General features: G+C 46.4%; 1 protein-coding gene across 1 annotated transcript in view; it reads right to left on the bottom strand.

The window, feature by feature from the left end:
- wscd2 (WSC domain containing 2) overlaps positions 1-21,772 on the bottom strand; it is a 162,148-nt gene that overhangs the window by 43,309 nt on the left and 97,067 nt on the right. Inside the window, 1 exon segment of the mRNA XM_065026674.1 lies at positions 8,812-9,784. Within this exon segment, the coding sequence (XP_064882746.1) occupies positions 8,812-9,208 (397 nt within the window). The 5' untranslated portion in view covers positions 9,209-9,784.

The following is a 21,772-nucleotide window of genomic DNA, read 5'->3' as shown; positions in this document are numbered from 1 at the left end:
CACTGTGGTGTCGTCTGCAAACTTGATGATTGAGTTGGCGGTGTGCAGGGCCACGCACTCATGGGTGAACAGGGAATACAGGAGGGGCTGAGCACATACCCTTGTGGGGCCCCTGTGTTGAGGATCAGCGAAGTGGAGGTGTTGTTTCCTACCTTCACCACCTGGGTGCGGCCCGTCAGGAAGTCCAGGACCCAGTTTCACAGGGTTCAGACCCGGGCGGTAAGCAAAGTGAAGTGGGTCTAGGGTAAGGTAGAAGTGATAGAAGAAGGCGTTTAGCTTGTCCGGACACATCGGTGTCCGGGGCGTGGTTGGTTTTTGCCTTTGTTGTCCGCGTTTGTCTGTAGACCCTGCCACATACCTGAGCCGTTGAATTGCAACTTTGTCTCTGTACTGACGTTTTGCCTGTTTTATTGCCTTACGCAGGGAATAACTACACCGTTTGTATTCGGCCATATTCCCAGTCACAATGGTTAAAAAACATTTGAATGATGAACTCAGTCACCATATCCGTATATTTGTTGATGTTAATCTCAGAGGCTGCCTGGAACAAATTCCAGTCTGCGTGATCAAAACATGAAGCATGGATTCCGATTGGTCAGACCAGCGTTGAATAGACCTTAGTACCGGTACTTCCTGTTTTAGTTTCTGCCTATAGGAAGGGAGGAGCAAAATAGAGTCGTGATCAGATTTGCCAAAGGGGGGGGGGGCCTTGTAGGCATTTCGAAAAGTTGAGTAGCAGTGGTCCAATGTTTTTCCAAAGTGAGTACTACAGTCAATGTGTTTGTAGAACTTCGGTAATGTTTTCTTCAAATGTGCTTTGTTAAAATCACCAGCTACAATAAATACAGCCTCAGGATATGTGGTTTCCAGTTTGCAGTAATCTTCCTCCCAGACATGGTAATGGAGCGGACTGAGCATGATCACTAATCTGCTTTAGGACAAAGGGAAGCGGTGATTTAGCTCAACTGAACTACGCTTCAATGGGGCTGCCCTTCCGCCTTCCTTTTTTGTGCTTAGTTTATGAAATGAAAGAATCAGATCAGAAGCCAGTCGTTCAGGGAAGCAGAAATACACTCCCCTAGGTATTTATTTGGACAGCAAAGCTAAACATTTACATTTGTCTCTATACTCCAGCATTTTGGATATGAGAACATGTTTCATATGATGCAACAGTACAAAAGGTCACCTTCTATTTGAAAGTATTTTCATACAATACATATCTGTCTTACCATTTAGAAATTAAAGCACGCTATGTATCTAGTCCCTCCATTTGAATGTGTCATAAGTATTTGGACAAATTCACTTACAGTCTATTAAAGTAGTCAAAAGTTTAGTATATTCCTAGCACACAATGACTACATCAAGCTTGTGACTCTACAAACTTGGAGTTTGTTTTGGTTGTGTTTCGGATTATGTTGTGCCCAATAGAAATGAGGGATAAATATTATGTCATTTTGGAGTCCCCTTTATAGTAAATCAAATAGAATATATTTCAGAAAACGTTTACATAAATGTGGATGCTGCCATAATTACGGATAATCATGAATGAATCGTGAATAATGAGTGAGAAAGTTACAAAGGCATAAATATCACACCTCCAAAAAAATGCCAACCTCGCCTGTTATTGTAATGGTGAGAGGTTAGCATGTCTTGGGGGTATAATATGTGTGCCTCTGTAACTTTCTCATCAGCCAGTCCCAATCATTATTTATCATTATCCATAATCATGTTAGCATCCACAGATGACGCAATCTCAATCACAATCCAGACTGCCCTTTCCCACCTGCACAAAAGGAACACCTATGTGAGAATGCTGTTCATTGACTACAGCTCAGCGTTCAACAACATTGTTTTTACACTGCTGCTACTCACTGTTTATTATCTATGGATAGTCACATTACCCCTACCTACACTAACGTTCAAAGCTTTGGGGTCACTTAGAAATGTCCTCGTCTTTGAAAGAAAATAACATTTTTTGTCCATTAAAATAACTTCAAATTGATCAGAAATACAGTGTAGACATTGTTAATGTTGTAAATTACTATTGTAGCTGGAAAAGGCAGATTTTTTTATGGAACATCTACATATGCATTCAGAGGCCCATTATCAGCATCACTCCTGTGTTCCAATGGAACGTTGTGTTAGCTAATTAAAAGGCGAATTGATCATTAGAAAACCATTTTGCAATTATGTTAGCACAGATGAAAACTGTTGTTCTGATTAAAGAAGCAATACAACTGGCCTTCTTTAGACTATTTTTATTTATTAAATTTTTATTTCACCTTTATTTAACCAGGTAGGTCAGTTGAGAACAAGTTCTCATTTACAACTGCGACTTGGCCAAGATAAAGCATAGCAGTGAGACCAAAACAACAACACAGAGTTACACATAACCAAACGTACAGTCAATAACACAAAAGAAAAATAGAAAAATCTATGTACAGTGTGTGCAAATGTAGAAGAGTAGGGAGGTAGGCACTAAATATGCCCTAGAGGCGAAAATAATTACAATTTAGCATTAATACTGGAGTGATAGATGTGCAGATGATGATGTGCAAGTAGAGATAATGGGGTACAAAAGAGCAAGAGGGTAAGTAATAACATGGAGGTAGTCGGGTGTGCTATTTACAGATTGCCTGTGTACAGGTACAATGATCGGTAAGCTGCTCAGACAGCTGATGCTTAAAGTTAGAAAGGGAGATATAAGACTCCAGCTTCAGAGTCCTTTTTTGCAATTCGTTCCAGTCATTGTCAGCAGAGAACTGGAAGGAAAGACGGCCAAAGGAAGTGTTTTGCTTTAGGGATGACCCGTCCAATATACCTGCTGGAGCGTGTGCTAAGTGTGGGTGTTGCTATGGTGACCAGTGAGCTGAGATTAGGTGGGGCTTTACCTAGCAAAGATTTATAGATGACCTGGAGCCAGTGGGTTTGGCGGATAGGTAGTGAAAGCCAGCCAACGAGAGCGTACAGGTCTCGTTGGGGCTTTGGTGATAAAACGGATGGCACTGTGATAGACTACATCTAGTTTGCTGAGTAGAGTGTTGGGGGCTATTTTGTCAATTACAATGGCGGTTATGATATCGTTTAGGACCTTGAGCGTGGCTGAGGTGCACCCATGACCAGCTCAGAAACCAGATTGCATAGTGGAGAAGGTACGGTGGGATTCGAAATGGTCGGTGATCTGTTTGTTAACTTGGCTTTAGAAGATTTTAGAAGGGCAGGGCAGGATGGATATAGGTCTGTAACAGTTTGGGTCTAAAGTGTCTCCCTCTTTGAAGAGGGGGATGATCGCGGCAGCTTTCCAATCTTTGGGGATCTCAGATGATACAAAAGAGAAGTTGAATAGGCTAGTAACAGTTTCAGTGGACAATTTTAGAAAGAGAGGGTCCAGATTGTCTAGCCCAGCTGATTTGTAGGGATCCAGATTTTGCAGTCCTGTCAGAACATCAGCTGTCTGGATTTGGGTGAAGGAGAGGGGGGGGGGGGGGGGTTGGGCAAGCTACTGCAGGGGTGCTGAGATGTTGACTGGGGTAGGGGTAGCCAGATGGAAAGCATGGCGAGCCGTGGAAAAATGCTTATTGAAATTATCGATTATTGTAGATTTATCATTAGTGACAGTGTTTCCTATGCTTTTATTCTCCATGGACTTTACAGTGTCCCAAAACTTTTTGGAATTAGTGCTACAGGAAAAAAACTTCTGTTTGAAAAAGCTAGCCTTAGCTTTCATAACTGACTGAGTATATTGGTTCCTGACTTCCCTGAAAAGTTGCATATCGTGGGGGCTATTCGATGCTAATGCAGAATGCCACAGGATGTTTTTGTGCTGGTCAAGGGCAGCCAAGTCTGGAGTGAACCAAGGGCTATATCTGTTCTTAGTTCTTCTTGAATGGGGCATGCTTATTTAAGATGGAGAGGAAAGCCCTTTTGACGAGCATCCAGGCATCCTCTACTGACGGGATGAGGTCAATATCCTTCCAGGATACCCAGGCCAGGTCGAGTGGAAAGGCCTGCTTGCTGAAGTGTTTTAGGGAGCGTTTGACAGTTTGACAGTGATGAGAGCTGTGATCGCTGAGATCTTGGTTGAAGACAGCAGAGGTGCATTTAGAGGGCAGGTTGATCAGGATGATATCTAAGAGGGTGCCCATGGTTACGGATTTAGGGTTGTACCTGGTAGGTTCCTTGACCATTTGTGTGAGATTGAGGGCATCCAGCTTAGATTGTAGAACGGCCGGGGTGTTAAGCATATCCCAGTTTAGGTCACCTAACAGTACGAGCTCTGAAGATAGATGGGGGGCGATCAATTCACATATGGTGTCCAGGGCACAACCGGGGGCTCTATAACAAGCAGCAACGGTGAGAGACTTGTTTCTAGAAAGGTGGATTTTTTTAAAGTAGAAGCTAGAATTGTTTGGGCACAGACATGGATAGTATGACTGAACTCTGCAGGCTATCGCAGCAGTAGATTGCAACTCCACCCCTTTTGGCAGTTCTACCTTGTCGGAAAAAGTTATAGTTAGGGGTGGAAATTTCCTAAGCCAGGATTCAGAGTGGAGTATACTAAATCAGTGAATAAAACAAACTTAGGGAGGAGGCTTCTAATGTTAACATGCATGAAACCAATGCTTTTATGGTTACAGAAGTCAACAAATGAGAGTGCCTCGAGAATGGGAGTGATGCTGGGGGTTGCAGGGCCTGGGTTAACCTCTACATCACCAGAGGAACTAAGGAGGAATAGGATAAGAGTACGGTTAAAGGCTAAAAGAACTGGTTGTCTAGTGTGTTCGGGGCAGAGAGTAAAAGAAGCAGGTTTCTGGGCGCGGAAGAATAGATTCAAGGCATGATGTACAAACAAGGGTATGTTAGGATGTGAGTACAGTGGAGGTAAGCCTAGGCATTGAGTAATGATGAGAGAGGTTTTGTCTCTAGAGGCACCATTTAAGCCAGGTGCGGTCACCACATGTGTGGTGGGTGGAACATAAGGGCATATTGAGCTTGGCTGGAGGCTCTACAGAGAAAGAAGACAAAAATTACTAAGCATATTGATATTAGGGAGAGGCATGTGTAGCCGAGTGATCATAGGGTCCAGTGAGTAGCTAGGCGAGCTGGAGGCACGGCGATTCAGAGAGCTAGCAGGCCGGGGCTAGCAGCAGGCTAGCAGATGGGCCTCAGGGGGACGTCGCAACTGGAGAGCCTGTTGAAACACCCTGGGACGGTTACGTCGGCAGACCAGTCGTGATGGATCGGTGGGGCTCCATGTCGGCAGCAAAGGGTCCAGGCCAATTTGCAGAAGAGGTATTGAAGCCCAGGAATTATCTGATGGATCTCTTCAGTTGGGAGATGGGAGATGGGCCTAGTTCGAGGCTAGCTCCAGGCTAACTGCTGCTTGCGTCGGGACAGAGACGTTAGACAGGTGTAGCCACCCGGATAGCAGCTAGCTAGCTGTGGTGATCCGGAGTAAAGGTTCAGAGCTTGCAGTAGGAATCCGGAGATGTGGTAGAGAAAAGCAGTCCGATATGCTCTGGGTAGATATCGCGCTGTGCAGGCTGGCAGGAGTTGCCCGGGCTGAGGCTGGCAGTCCAAGATAAAGGTGATGACCGCTAGCAGTGGCTAACTGACTACTAGCTAGTAGCTAGTTAGCTGGCTAGCTGCTGAAGGGGATTCCGGTTCAAAAGTGTAAAAATAGCAGATCCATACGACATTGGATGAGGCGGGTTGCAGGAGAGTATGTTCAGCCGTAGATAAGAAAATGAGATTAAAAATAATAAAAATATATACGAAGAAAAACAATATTTACAAGGGACGGGACAAGACAATCAAGACAGACAATCCACTGCTACGCCATCTTGGACTAGTGGAGTATCTGGAGCATCAGCATTTGTGGGTTCGATTACAGGCTCAAAATGGCCAGAAACAAAGTACTTTCTTCTGAAACTTGTCAGTCTATTCTTGTTCTGAGAAATGAAGGCTATTCCATGCGAAAAATTGCCAAGAAACTGAAAATCTCGTACAACGCTGTGTGAGCCAATCCGTTGTGTTGTGACAAGGTAGGGTGGTATACTGAATGTAGGGGTGGTATACCTATTTGATAAAAGACCAAGTCCATATTATGGCAAGAACATCCGACCTTGATTGGGAGTCCCATAGAGTGGCGCACAATTGTCCCAGCGTCATCCAGGTTTGACCGGGGTAGGCCGTCATTGTAAATAAGAATTTGTACTTAACTGACTTGTCTAGGTCAAATAAAGGTTCAATTTAAAAAAAAATACAAATAAAAAAACAGCTCAAATAAGCAGAGAGAAATGACAGTCCATCGTTACTTTAAGACATGAAGGTCAATCAATTTGGATTTTTATTTTATTTTTAAACCTCAAATTGCAGCCCAAATAAATGCTAAGTAAAGGACACATCTCAACATCAACATCAACTGCTCAGAGGAGACTACGTGAATCAGGCCTTCATTTAATGTAAAAAATAAATAATTGATCCTTTATTTTACCAGGTAAGTTGACTGAGAACACGTTCTCATTTGCAGCAACGACCTGGGGAATAGTTACAGGGGAGATGAGGGGGATGAATGAGCCAATTGTAAACGGGGGATTATTAGGTGACATGGTGGATTTGCTGCAAAGAAACCACTACTAAAGGACACCAATAAGAAGACGAGACTTGCTTGGGTCAAGAAACACAAGCAATGGACAATAGAACAGTTGAAATGTGTCCTTTGGTCTGAAATCTGTGCTTTAGATTATCTGTTTCTCTGAGTTTGACGCCACAGTATGAGCTTTCTGTCTCCACTCTCGTATCATGTTATTATCTGATCATATAATCTTGTTATATGTACAGTAATGCTCTGGCCTCATGAGGGATGTTAACACATAGCATTCATCTGTACTGGATAACAACAATACACTTGCTGGATTATTCCTTAAAACAGGGTAGATGAGGAGGTTGGATACAGGGGACGACAGTATTTGCTTCAAGTTTATTTCAGACAGTGTGTGTGTTTTCTCTGTGTGTGTGCATGTGTGCGCATGCATGCATGTGTCTATAGTGGGGAGCAGGCTGGGTGTGGATGCTCTTGAAGAGAACATGACAAGGGCCTGGCACTGAGGGACAGAACAGTCATGGATGAAAGGGAGCTGCGCTGCCTTGAAACCACTAATCACGACGGCAGGTAGCCTAGCTCTTAGAGGGTTGTGCCAGTAACAGAAAGGCCACTAGTTCTAATCCAATGTGAATAATCTGTCAATGTGCCATTGAGCAAGACATTTAAAGCTAATTGCTCCAGGGTCGCCATTGATAATGGCTGAGCTTGTTTGTGACCCCACTCTCCGAGTGTGTCTCAGGGGGAGTTGCAATATGCTAAAAAGCACATTTCCAATTCACACATGCGTGTAATACACACTTGTACATGAGTGAAATAGGACAAATATAAGCACCCACCAAATGAGTATTATTATTATACATACTACGTAGAGATCTTTTAATCCGTAGCTCTATTACATGTACTACATAAAGCATGTTTGTGCTTCTCTCCATCCGAATGCCACAAAAACAATCCCTGTGCAAATCAATTCCAATCAGGAAGTGCTTGTGCTTGTAATACATATTTCTCTAATGCATATTCTTACTATAAGTAGCTAGTTATCCTCGTACTACGAAGGATAATATTATATTTCTATGACTATACAGTTAACTGCTGTCCTCTGGTATAAATTCTACTATATACTTTATTGTCCAGTATGGGAAGTGTAAAGATCAATGTGGAGGATAACATGATTAGATGTGAGTGAATCAGGGCACTGTGCTGTGCTGTGCACTCCTGACACTGCCAGCTGTTCAAAGCAGCCAGCCATGCGGAGTCCCAGGCTAAATGAATCCTCATCACTTTACTGGAGCTCAAGCCAGTTCTTTTTGGGAAAGGTTAATTGCCATGGACATGCAATATAAGGCCAATGAAAACAAGCTGTGCAGGATTTGACCAAAGATCTATACTTAGAAACCTTCTGTTGGGAGTTGGAACCCTTCAAACATCAGACCGGATTAGCCTAGTGGGCAGGTATGGAGACAATCCTCAAATCATTTTAATTTTTCATTTTAATTTTATTTTTAGATTTTGTGGTTTGGTTCCAAGTCACTTGTCTGTGGCATCTGGGTACCTAGTAAATGTATACAATGTCACACAAGGTGTTGCTAGGGATAGCTCTATGATATGGGTAAACGTATTTGGGGAAAACCTGCTATCACTGTGAGATGAATCTGTACGTTCTGAATATCCCCCCAAATAACCATGTTTATGGCCTGCTGGTGGGTATTGCCTGACTGTGGCTAAGGAGGACCAGGTTGGGAGGGACCACTGAACTAACTAAGCCTCTGGTTCCAGATCTCCCTGGGAGAGAGAGAGGAGTCACTCTGTTCACACAGGCTCTTCTCCTCTCTGGAGAGGCATCACCTGAAGTGCCAATTGCCTCTTAAATATACAATCACAATATCGAAGCACATTAACCTTGAGCAACACTGAGTGTGAATGTGTATGTGCCTATCCACACGTGTCTGTGTGTATAATGGAATATCTTTCATAATGAACAGCGAATACTCAAGGTGAAACTTAGGTATGATAGTCACTAAAATTGACAGTTTATTTCTTCAGGCTGTTTATTTCTTCAGGCTATCTATAAAACAAATTAACTGTAGTCAGTAGTGTTTTTAAGAGATACTGATTGTTATGTGTAAAATCAAGTTAAGAGTCCCAACAGTACAAACCATCTAGGTACTATCCAACTAGTACATCTCGACAAACTCTTAACTCACCCCGTCCGTCGTCCAGATCTTTGGCGTTGCGTCCTTTGAGGGCGCGGTTCCAGCTGCTTGTGTAGTCTCCTCCCCGGGCCCTCCAATCATGGCTGTCCTTCCCAGCAGCTCCTTTCATCCATGGAGGGCCGTACCTCCTCGGGGTGGGTCTGCGGTTCTCCTTGAACACCCTTCCCATCATCCCTACCCGCCGGCCATCTGAGGAGGCCACCCTGTTCCCCATCTCAGACGCTACCAGGGGGTCCCGGCCCCCATTGGCCCCTGTGGAGTTGTCCCCTACGAAGCCAGAGTGCAGGAACACCAGGCTCCCAGCTGTCAAGTAGAGGAGGATGAAGGAGAAGAAGCGCACAGGTTTCCTCCGGAAGTAGCGCTGAATCTTCAGCAAAGGCCTAGCCATGCTGGCTCTACCTGCCACTCAGTCACAACGTCCCAGAGAGACACAACCATAAAGCAGCAGGACAACAACCCTAAAGTTTCTGAGAGGTCCAATCAAACAGCAGAGAGTGTCACAATATAAAATCTTAATCCAATTCTGGGAAGGGACAAATAATGACCTATCAGGCAAAAACATACAACAAAGGTGTGTTGTGCTCCTGAGTGTGTGTGTGTATGAGATCTCTGCATGTGGTCTGTCCACACTCCTCGTGGAGGTGTGTGGGTGTGTGTGGAGCTGGAGAGTGTGTCTCCAGTGTGTGTCTCTCTACGTTCCCACTGAGAGAGCATCAGGAGGACAGAGAGCTGACCGTAGCGCCATGGCAGGAAAGGTGAGTGGCTCAGACCGAAAGACAATCACCGAAGCAGCATTACTTCTCTCTCGCTATCGACCTCTGGCTTGTGCCTTCCCGGCTCCACAGAGGCCCTTTCCCCTGCTGTGCAGATGGAAGAGGCTTTAATTCACTCTCTGAGCTGAGATCCTTGTGCCTTTGTGTGTCCATCCATTCACCTGTCTGTGAAGGAGGTCGAGGCTCGCCATCTGAAAGTATAATAAGACACATTAATCCTCTCTGTGGGCTCCTACAACACACACACCACCTCCCCCCCTCCTCGGCAACACTCAACCATCATGCACCCGAAGGTAAAGAAAAAAACCAAATCTTAACACAATCAAGGCAGAAGCAGTAGCAAACAGCACATTAGGGTGAATGAAAATCCTTGGGCTGTGGTTGTTGTTTTCCTCAGTTCATAAACCCAATGTGGGTGGTCCTCTGTTCCAACCAGCTCTGAGCTCTACAGGCTTCTTTATCTCTGCTAAATGAAGCTGGAATGGGAACATTGGAAGGGGAAGGGAAACAAGAGTTCTACCCTGTAGCATCTCCACTGGTTCTATTTCTGTTAATCAAGGTGTTTCAGTAGGTAATAAAAAACGGCCAACAATAGAGTCTAGCAGTATAGGTAACATCCTCTTCGTTATGGATGGTATGAGTTGCTGAATTGGAGAAAATATTTGATTGTCATTATTCTTTCTGTTTCAGTGGTCTCAGATCAGGATCTGGCTACATTCTTTGTCTTAAATTAAAATAACTTGGCGTTGATTTCCTGGTGTGTTTATTTATTTATTTAATTTATTATTATTTTTCCCAGAAAACTTGGGGGGCCAAATAAAACCATGCGAGGGACAAATTTGGCCCACGGTCCGCCTGTTGGGGAACCCTGCTGTAGCGGCTGAGTGCCCACTCCCCAGGTCCCATATCCCTGTGAAAGGCCTCTCTGTTCTGTTCTGTCCAGGGCCACAGCGGCACTTGACTGGGAGGGGATTCACACCGAGGTGGTAACAGAACACCGTCCAGAGGCCCATGGAATTTTTCAGAACCCCCATGGTGACACTCGCCCCTGTGCCTTGCTGTCTGGTTCAAGACAAATCAACAAAGCACCTGTGTCACCTGAAACCCCCAATCTCCCTGTCTGCATTACCCCCGTGGTGGTCTGGGTACGATCCAGGACCATCCTGGGGGAGTGGAACACATCCAGGTGTGGATAGAAACCACAAGATTAATACCAGCAATGTGTCCTATTACCTTTTTTGTGCATAACCTTCGACCAGGGCCCATTAGGTTCAAAAGTAGTGCAGTATAGGGAATAGGGTGCTATTTGGGATGCACACCAGGCATCCTGGGTTACTATGAGTGGGACTCTTCTGAGCTCTGTCTTTCTGTAAGCTAATGAGGACTGAGAGGAACCAGGAACAGTCCATATGTTAGTTTGTTGACATGGACTTTATTTAGCTTACAGCTATCACTTACTCAGATATTAAGCTCTGGTATCAAGATAGATCATGAATCAGCTCAGGTCAAATTAAGTTTAGACACACACACTCTCTCCACACAGTATGAATGATAGTTCCTCAGTGACAAGGCAGGGCATGGTTGTGTTTGACTGAAACATTTGGGTGATGATGTGAGTACATGGTCGAAGTGAAGTGCAGGCAATTTTTTATTTTTTTATTTTACCTTTATTTAACCAGGCAAGTCAGTTAAGAACACATTCTTATTTTCAATGACGGCCTGGGAACAGTGGGTTAACTGCCTGTTCAGGGGCAGAACGACAGATTTGTACCTTGTCAGCTCGGGGGTTTGAACTCGCAACCTTCCGGTTACTAGTCCAACGCACTAACCACTAGGCTACCCTGTCATGCTATTGTCCTTATAAGGCATGTGTTTACACCCGATGGTTTGGGGAATTAAGGTGTAGAGGTCCGAGCAGGTTTTCGGGGGGGGGGGGGGGGTATCTTAAAACTGGGAGTACGTCTGCTCAGATAACGAAGCCAGAGTGCAGGAACACCAGGCTCCCGGCTGTCAGGTAGAGGAGGATGAAGGAGAAGAAGCGCACAGGTTTCCTCCGGAAGTAGCGCTGAATCTTCAGCAAAGGCCTAGCCATGCTGGCTCTACCTGCCGCTCAGTCACAACGTCCCAGAGAGACACAACCATAAAGCAGCAGGACAACAACCCTAAAGCTTCCATTTGAAAGAGCCGGATCTGGGCTCTATCTACTAGAAGGAGCAGGAGTAAAATAAGGATTGGAGTGGTCTGGGTAGGCTGCCTGATTTTACCCACAATTTAAAGCATGAGAAACTAGTTTTCCCTTTTGTGGAATTGATTTCACCCTAACCCCTTTATATGGGTGGCCTACAGAATTTTTTTAACATTTTCCAAACTACCTACTTTTTTATTAAATCTTGCCTCCTTGTGTTTCATGGTTACTCTGGTTCCCAACTGGTCACTACAACTTTTACATTTGACTTTACTGTGATTGTTTTCTATTAAAATGGTCCAAAAGAAACAAAAATAGATTCTTAGCAAAGAGAAATTTCTCAAGCAATAATTTACTTTAGTTTAGTATATACTTTAGTTTAGTATATTAGGATCCCCATCAGCTACTGCACATGCAGCAGCTACTCTTCCTGGGGTCAACATAAAACATACAATACATGACAAAGTACAGAACATGAATAAAATAAATACACATTTAAATAAAATAAGACAACAAAAATACTATTTACACACTATTCATATATACATATTCATTCTTATATACAGTACAGTTAAAGTAGATATTTAGAAAGAGGAGAGATGCTGTGATATTACGTAATTTATCGCCTTGTGATGTCACCAGGCAGTCCAAAACTCCATCCCACCAAAACAGCCTGAAATTTCAGGGGTTCTTTTCAAACCGCTCTTACACTAAAAGGGCATTATCATAATTTTCACAATTACACAGTATTAATCCAACTTCTTAGTGTGGAAGTACAGTATATATAAAACACATAGCAAATCATGTTTTTGATCGCACTGGGGCTTTAAGGGTACTGGTGCTCCAAACCTCCACCAGGTGCCGTAGTCGCGTACTTTATGGCACACACACAGACACACAGACAATCACCCTATTAATCATTTATAAGCACGTAATGGATTTTTTTTTATTGAACTTCAAACTTCACTTGATAAGAGCATTTCTACATTTGCAAGGTCAAATGATTTTATTAAGGGTGGTCACTGACTTCAAAAGTAGACATTGAAACAGATGTTGGACGGCTTCGACAGTAGGCTCTATTTGAACAAACCTAACACAATGTTAAATCTTAGTGCTGGCAGTAGTGTTATATGTTCGGGGGTGTGTTAGAAATATATTTGCTATTTTCAGAAATGTAATTATTGGCACAGTAGCCGGCGGTGGTGCAAAAGGGAAGGGTTTTTATGAATAAACATGTTATGGTTTGTAGAAGCTTGGCCCTTCACTGGCCAATCAGAACGTGCTCCATAGCTAAATATGTGTTTTGTGTATTTATGGCCTTTTATGTATTGCACTGTCATCAACTTCAATTAGAATGTTAGTCCATTATAGCCTAGTTCGTTAAATAGCCTGCCACATATTTGCTAAATATGTTGAACATTTTTACAGTCCACATTGTTCTAATTGTATTGCTTCAATATGAAAATACATTGTTAAATGTAGGCTATAACATTCGCACTGATGTAGGGGTTAGGCCTGTAAATTGCAGTCTGTCTAATACAGTTACAGGCACCACAATTGCTGGATAAAGATCCAATATAAAGGAAAGGGGGAATGTCCACTCACCATTGTACTGCTCACAGATGTAAACATCATGGAACCATCTTACAGATCATACTTGACCTTCTCCAGAAATAGCAGACGAAAATGCAATGCATTCGAGCAATGTACTTTCTCACCATAAACCCATGGATGTTGAGTCTTTCTAATAAGTTTGATTTTTTTATTAAATTAAATGAAAAACAACCAATCTGCTTTACTAACAACAATATTTCTAAATCGGATTGGGTCAGAAGCATTATATCATAAATCCAGTGGAGGCTGTTGAGGGGAGGACGGCTCATAATAATGTCTGGAATAGAGCAAATGGAATGGCATCAAAACATGTTTGATGTATTTGATACCCTTCCATGAATTCCGCCCCAGCCATTACCACGAGCCGGTCTCCCCAATTACCTTCTGTGCCTAAATCGCTTCTCTTGTTCCATGGTACTGTGTGCACATGTACTGCAGGCCTCAATGTCTTTATGTATACAAAATACTAGACTCCTGTCAATTGTATCGCTGCCGATGTGCGAGGCGAATAAAACAATGAATCTGCTGTTGATGTGGCATTAAACGATGGGATAGTTTGGAGGAACACACTTTTCTATTAATTGGATGAGGGGCGCTCTTTGAAAATGATTGTTTTCTATTAAAATGGTCCAAAAGAAACAAAAATAGATTCTTAGCAAAGAGAAATTGGACAATTGGCCCAGCATCGTCCGGGTTTGGCAGGGGTAGGCCGTCATTGTAAATAAGAATTTGTTCTTAACCGACTTGCCTAGTTAAATAAAATAAAATACATTTTAAAAAGCATGAGGGCAAAAAACCCAAACAAATATTGTTTAGGGCCCGCTAAAGGCTTCTCCTCTCAAAATCCATTCCATTATCAACTACGTTACCTTTTTCTGGGTCTTAAAACTTCCCATTAGCGCTGCATGAAATTGTTACTTTTGGACTTGTTTTTAAGGACACACCAAAAATATTGCAACACCTCCCACCTCAGGGAAAGTGATCTGATGTTAGACAGATATATTGTCGGGCCTGGCATTAGGGCTGGAAAATGCCACTGCAAACTAAGGTGCGTTTGACACTTGCGCCTCCTTAGCGCCAGCCGGAAGTAGAGCCCAGTGAGCCAGAGGAGATAGGAGGGGGTAGAGAGCGACAGGTGTCCTCATTCTGTTTACAATTACAATGGTTATATGAGCTACAAGAGGCCCTTGTTGCTGCACTCTCTGAACCTCCTCCAGTATTATCCAGAAATGATTGAGAAAAATGGAAGCATGACTTTTTGTGGAGAGCAGTTGAGGAGGTTAAGGGAGGAGAGAGGGGAGGGTGGTAGTGGTGAGAGTGGCGAATCAGTCAGCCAAGTCATTGGTGAGCCATCAGTCATACAGGACAGGCGCTAGCCCTCTGATTGGCCATTAATTCACATTCATATTAAATGAGCCAGCAAATATTTAATCAGAGCGGATTCTTGGAGGAGAAATGTCAGAGTTAATCGTTGAGCTCAGCGCGTGCAGTGGACCATGGCGCTGCAGGACACTCCCTAAATATATTTAATATCTGCCCTGGGACTCATTGAGCACTAGGCACAGAGCCATCCTGCAGTGTGGCGGTAGTCCCCTCCCTCTGTGACACCTCACTCAGGGAACAAATCTACTGGGACCACCTGCCCTGAACACTGGCCTGTCTGTCCTACCCAGTCCAACCCAGTCCTACTTTGCCGGCTTTCTGACAGCTCTGTCACAACCTATTATATATCTTCCCCATATGACACTCAGTTATCAATTTCATATAGCTTCCCCACTGTGCAGATACAACATGGATTGGAATGACTGGATGGATACAGTTTTCTTCCACTAGGTTTTAGAGACAGGATTGGGTTTTAGAGACAGGATTGGGTTTTAGAGAAAGTACATTAGCTTTTAGAGACAGTATTGGGTTTTAGATACATTGTATTGGGTTTTAGAGACAGGATTGGGTTTTAGGGACATTGTATTGGGATTTAGAGACATTGTATTGGGTTTTAGAGACAGGATTGGGTTTTAGAGACATTGTATTGGGTTTTAGAGACATGATTGGGTTTTAGAGAAAGTGCATTGGGTTTTAGAGACAGTATTGGGTTTTAGAGACATTGTATTGGGTTTTAGAGACATGATTGGGTTTTAGAGAAAGTGCATTGGGTTTTATAGACAGGATTGGTTTTAGAGACAGGATTGGGTTTTAGAGACATTGTATTGGGTTTAAGAGACAGGATTGGGTTTTAGAGACATTGTATTGGGTTTTAGAGACAGGATTGGGGTTTAGAGACAGGATTGGGTTTTAAAGACATTGTATTGGGTTTTAGAGACATTGTATTGGGTTTTAGAGACAGGATTGGGTTTTAGAGACATTGTATTGGGTTTTAGAGACAGGATTGGGGTTTAGAGACATTGTATTGGGTTTTAGAGACATTGTATTGGGTTTTAGAGACAGGATTGGGTTTTAGAGACAGGATTGGGTTTTAGAGACATTGTATTGGGTTTTAGAGACAGGATTGGGTTTTAGAGACATTGTATTGGGTTTTAGAGACAGGATTGGGTTTTAGAGACATTGTATTGGGTTTTAGAGACAGGATTGGGTTTTAGAGACATTGTATTGGGTTTTAGAGACAGGATTGGGGTTTTAGAGATAGTAGCTCGAGTGGCAGTGTGAGCATTGTTTGTAGAGGAGTGGAGTGGTTAAAGCTGTTAAAGAAGGCGAGGGAGAGAGAAAGGCAGTAGCAGCCTGAAGAGTGTTTGTCTTTTGGAGAGGTGGCTGAGTTAGTCCTGTTTAAATGCCATGTATTTGGCCCCAGATGAGGATAATACAGACCACTTATATATAATTCAATTGGAACTACTTATTAAATCTGTTTTCATTCATTATCCTTACTTGTCTATGTAAGGTTATTGGATTATCTTTCGTTTAAATCACGTACAGAGTGTTAAGGCTGTGTAAGGGAGGCAAAGTCAGGTGCAGGAGAGCAGAGTAAACAGGCACACTTTTATTCCGTTCAACAATAGGCAAAAAAAATGACATAAGTGCCCAAAAACACGGAACATAAACTATAAAAGTATTGAGCGTGAACATACACCGTTAACAATGAACAATTACACACAAAGACATGATGGGGAACAGAGGACTAAATACATGTAGATTGATTGGGGAATGAAAACTAGGTGTGTATGGAACAAGACAACACAAATGGACATATGAAAAATGGTTCGGCGATGGCTAGAAAGCCGGTGGCGTCGATCGCCAAACGCCACACGAACAAGGAAAGGAGCCGACTTTGGCGGAAGTTGTGACAAAGAGATACCTTTCTCTAGATATTATTTTAATGATTTCATGCATCATGAAGGGACAGTCCAGCATTATTCCCATAAATGTCTTTAAAGATTTATCATGTTCCAATGCCAAGAAAAAAAATATGTGGAAATATTCCTAGTAAGGAATGACATTTTGATGAGAGGGAATTGGAGAACTGTGTTGTGCAGTACATCAATAAAATAAAACAAATCAGTCCCAGAAAATAACATTCTCCCATGGTCAAACAACTACGACATGAAACGTGGTTTGGCTTGGACCTTACAGTACATATGTGTCCAATTTCCGATATTTTGTATTTTCTTTGCCAAGAACCCTATTCCACTCCTGAATTCTTGGGAAACATGGAGAGGCTCTTAAACAGTTAGACCAAGGCTTGCATCTCAAATGGCACCCTAAAGGCAACTCACTCCTATGGGCCCTTGTCAAAAGCAGTGAACAATATACTGTAGGGAGGGAATAGGGTGCATTTTTGGAAACAGTTGACAACAGCTGAGTTGTATTTATTTTAATCGATCCTCTCCCTTGTTTGTGTTGGGCTTGGCTGTGACTGCTTTCCTCTCTCATGAGATTGTGGTCTACAGCAGAGATAACAGCATAATAACATGGCTGAGCAGGGGCTGATGAGAGAACTGTGTGGGCTTGACGAGAGGACTGACGAGAGGACTGTGTGGGGCTGACGTGAGGACTGTGTGGGGCTGGCGAGAGGACTGTGTGGGGCTGACGAAAGAACTGTGTGGGACTGACGAGAAGACTGTGTGGGGTTGACAGGAGGACTGTGCGGACCTGACGAGAGGACTATGCGGGCCTGACGAAAGGACTGTGCGGGCCTGACGAGAGGACTGTGCGGGCCTGACAAGAGGACTGTGCGAGCCTGACGAGAGGACTGTGGGGGCCTGACGAGGGGACTGTGTGGGGCTGACGAGAAGACTGTGTGGGGCTGGCGAGAGGACTGTTTGGGGCTGGTGAGAGGACTGTGTGGGGCTGGCGAGAAGCCTGTGTGGGCCTAACGAGAGGACTGTGTGGGCCTAACGAGAGGACTGTGTGGGGCTGACGAGAGGACTGGGTGGGACTGACGAAAGGACTGTGTGGGACTGACGAGAGGACTGTGTGGGGCTGACGGGGGGACTGTGTGGGGCTGACGGGAGGACTGTGTGGGGCTGACAAGAGAACTGTGCGAGCTTGACGAGAGGACTGTGGGGGCCTGACGAGAGGACTGTGCGGGCCTGACGAGAGGATTGTGTGCCTGACAAGAGGACTGTGTCAGGCTGGCGAGAGAACTGTGTGGGGCTGACGAGAGAACTGTGTGGTGCTGACGAGAGGACTGTGTTGGCCAAACGAGTGTACTATGTCGGGCTGACAATGGGCAGTGTGACGAGAGGACTGTGTCGGCCTAATGAGTGTACTATGTCGGGCTGACAATGGGCAGTGTGACGAGAGGACTGTGTCGGCCTAATGAGTGTACTATGTGGGGCTGACAAGGGGCAGTGTGACGAGAGGACTGTGTCGGCCTAATGAGTGTACTATGTCGGGCTGACAATGGGCAGTGTGACGAGAGGACTGTGTCGGCCTAATGAGTGTACTATGTGGGGCTGACAAGGGGCAGTGTGACGAGAGGACTGTGTCGGCCTAATGAGTGTACTATGTCGGGCTGACAAGGGGCAGTGTGACGAGAGGACTGTGTCGGCCTAATGAGTGTACTATGTCGGGCTGACAATGGGCAGTGTGACGAGAGGACTGTGTCGGCCTAATGAGTGTACTATGTCGGGCTGACAAGGGGCAGTGTGACGAGAAAACTGACGAGAGGACTGTGTGGGGCTGACGAGAGGACTGTGTGTGGTTGACAAGAAAACTGTATGGGGCTGGCGAGAGGACTGTGTGGGGCTGGCGAGAGGCCTGTGTGGGCCTAACGAGAGGACTGTGTGGGGCTGACGAGAGGACTGTGTGGGGCTGACCAGAGGACTGTGTGGGGCTGACTAGAGGACTGTGTGGGACTGACGAGAGGACGGTGCGGGGCTGACGGGAGGAGTGTGTGGACCTGACGAGAGGACTGTGCGGGCCTGACGAGAGGACTGTGCGGGCCTGAAGAGAGGACTGTGCGGGCCTGACGAGAGGACTGTGCGAGCCTGACGAGAGGACTGTGGGGGCCTGACGAGAGGACTGTGCGGACCTGACGAGAGGCCTGTGGGGGCCTGACGAGAGGACTGTGTGGGCCTGACGAGAGGACTGTGCGGGCCTGACGAGAGGACTGTGTTGGCCAAACGAGTGTGCTATGTGGGGCTGACAACGGGCAGTGTGAAGAGAGAACTGACGTGAGGACTGTGTGGGGCTGACGAGAGCACTGGGTGGGACTGACGAAAGGACTGTGTGGGACTGACGAGAGGACTGTGTGGGGCTGACGGGGGGACTGTGTGGGGCTGACGGGAGGACTGTGTGGGGCTGACAAGAGAACTGTGCGAGCTTGACGAGAGGACTGTGGGGGCCTGACGAGAGGACTGTGCGGGCCTGACGAGAGGATTGTGTGCCTGACAAGAGGACTGTGTCAGGCTGGCGAGAGAACTGTGTGGGGCTGACGAGAGAACTGTGTGGTGCTGACGAGAGGACTGTGTTGGCCAAACGAGTGTACTATGTCGGGCTGACAATGGGCAGTGTGACGAGAGGACTGTGTCGGCCTAATGAGTGTACTATGTCGGGCTGACAATGGGCAGTGTGACGAGAGGACTGTGTCGGCCTAATGAGTGTACTATGTGGGGCTGACAAGGGGCAGTGTGACGAGAGGACTGTGTCGGCCTAATGAGTGTACTATGTCGGGCTGACAATGGGCAGTGTGACGAGAGGACTGTGTCGGCCTAATGAGTGTACTATGTGGGGCTGACAAGGGGCAGTGTGACGAGAGGACTGTGTCGGCCTAATGAGTGTACTATGTCGGGCTGACAAGGGGCAGTGTGACGAGAGGACTGTGTCGGCCTAATGAGTGTACTATGTCGGGCTGACAATGGGCAGTGTGACGAGAGGACTGTGTCGGCCTAATGAGTGTACTATGTCGGGCTGACAAGGGGCAGTGTGACGAGAAAACTGACGAGAGGACTGTGTGGGGCTGACGAGAGGACTGTGTGTGGTTGACAAGAAAACTGTATGGGGCTGGCGAGAGGACTGTGTGGGGCTGGCGAGAGGCCTGTGTGGGCCTAACGAGAGGACTGTGTGGGGCTGACGAGAGGACTGTGTGGGGCTGACCAGAGGACTGTGTGGGGCTGACTAGAGGACTGTGTGGGACTGACGAGAGGACGGTGCGGGGCTGACGGGAGGAGTGTGTGGACCTGACGAGAGGACTGTGCGGGCCTGACGAGAGGACTGTGCGGGCCTGAAGAGAGGACTGTGCGGGCCTGACGAGAGGACTGTGCGAGCCTGACGAGAGGACTGTGGGGGCCTGACGAGAGGACTGTGCGGACCTGACGAGAGGCCTGTGGGGGCCTGACGAGAGGACTGTGTGGGCCTGACGAGAGGACTGTGCGGGCCTGACGAGAGGACTGTGTTGGCCAAACGAGTGTGCTATGTGGGGCTGACAACGGGCAGTGTGAAGAGAGAACTGACGTGAGGACTGTGTGGGGCTGACGAGAGGACTGTGTGGGGCTGACGAGAGGACTGTGCAAGCCTGATGAGAGGACTGTGGGGTTCTTGACGAGAGGACTGTGTGGGCTTGACGAGAGGACTGTGTGGGGTTGACGAGGGGCCAGTGTGGGGTTGACGAGAGGACTGTATGGAGCTGACGAGAGAACTGTGTGGGGTTGACGAGAGAACTGTGTGGGGTTGACGAGAGAACTGTGTGGGGTTGACGAGGGGCCAGTGTGGGGCTAACGAGAGGACTGTATGGGGCTGACAAGAGGACTGTATGGGGCTGACGAGAGAACTGTGTGGGGTTGACGAGGGGCCAGTGTGGGGTTGACGAGAGGACTGTATGGGGCTGACGCGAGAACTGTGTGGGGTTGACGAGAGAACTATGTGGGGTTGACGAGAGAACTGTGTGGGGTTGACGAGGGGCCAGTGTGGGGCGAACGAGAGGGCTGTATGGGGCTGACGAGAGGACTGTATGGGGCTGACGAGAGAACTGTGTGGGGTTGACGAGGGGCCAGTGTGGGGCTGACGAGAGGACTGTATGGGGCTGACGAGAGAACTGTGTGGGGTTGACGTGGGGCCAGTGTGGGGTTGACGAGAGGACTGTATGGGGCTGACGAGAGAACTGTGTGGGGTTGACGAGAGAACTGTGTGGGGTTGACGAGGGGCCAGTGTGGGGCTAACGAGAGGACTGTATGGGGCTGACGAGAGAACTTTGTGGGGTTGACGAAGGGCCAGTGTGGGGTTGACGAGAGGACTGTATGGAGCTGACGAGAGAACTGTGTGGGGCTGACGAGAGGACTGTGTGGGGTTGACGAGGGGCCAGTGTGGGGTTGACGAGAGGACTGTATGGAGCTGACGAGAGAACTGTGTGGGGTTGACGAGAGAACTGTGTGGGGTTGACGAGGGGCCAGTGTGGGGCTGACGAGAGGACTGTATGGGGCTGACGAGAGAACTGTGTGGGGTTGATGAGAGAACTGTGTGGGGCTGACGGGAGAACTGTGTGGGGTTGACGAGGGGCCAGTGTGGGGCTGACGAGAGGGCTGTATGGGGCTGACGAGAGGACTGTATGGGGCTGACGAGAGAACTGTGTGGGGTTGACGAGGGGCCAGTGTGGGGCTGACGAGAGGACTGTATGGGCCTGACGAGAGAATTGTATGGGGCTGACGAGAGAACTGTGTGGGGTTGACGAGAGAACTCTGTTGGGTTGACGAGGGGCCAGTGTGGGGCTGACGAGAGGACTGTATGCGGCTGACGAGAGGACTGTATGGGCCTGACGAGAGAACTGTATGGGGCTGACGAGAGAACTGTGTGGGGTTGACGAGGGGCCAGTGTGGGGCTGACGAGAGGACTGTATGGGGCTGACGAGAGAACTGTGTGGGGTTGACGAGGGGCCAGTGTGGGGTTGACGAGAGGACTGTATGGGGCTGACGAGAGAACTGTGTGGGGT

This window comes from Oncorhynchus nerka, linkage group LG13, assembly GCF_034236695.1.
Source record: "Oncorhynchus nerka isolate Pitt River linkage group LG13, Oner_Uvic_2.0, whole genome shotgun sequence".
NCBI lineage: Eukaryota > Metazoa > Chordata > Actinopteri > Salmoniformes > Salmonidae > Oncorhynchus > Oncorhynchus nerka.
This window is presented reverse-complemented; position numbering and strand designations above follow the sequence as displayed.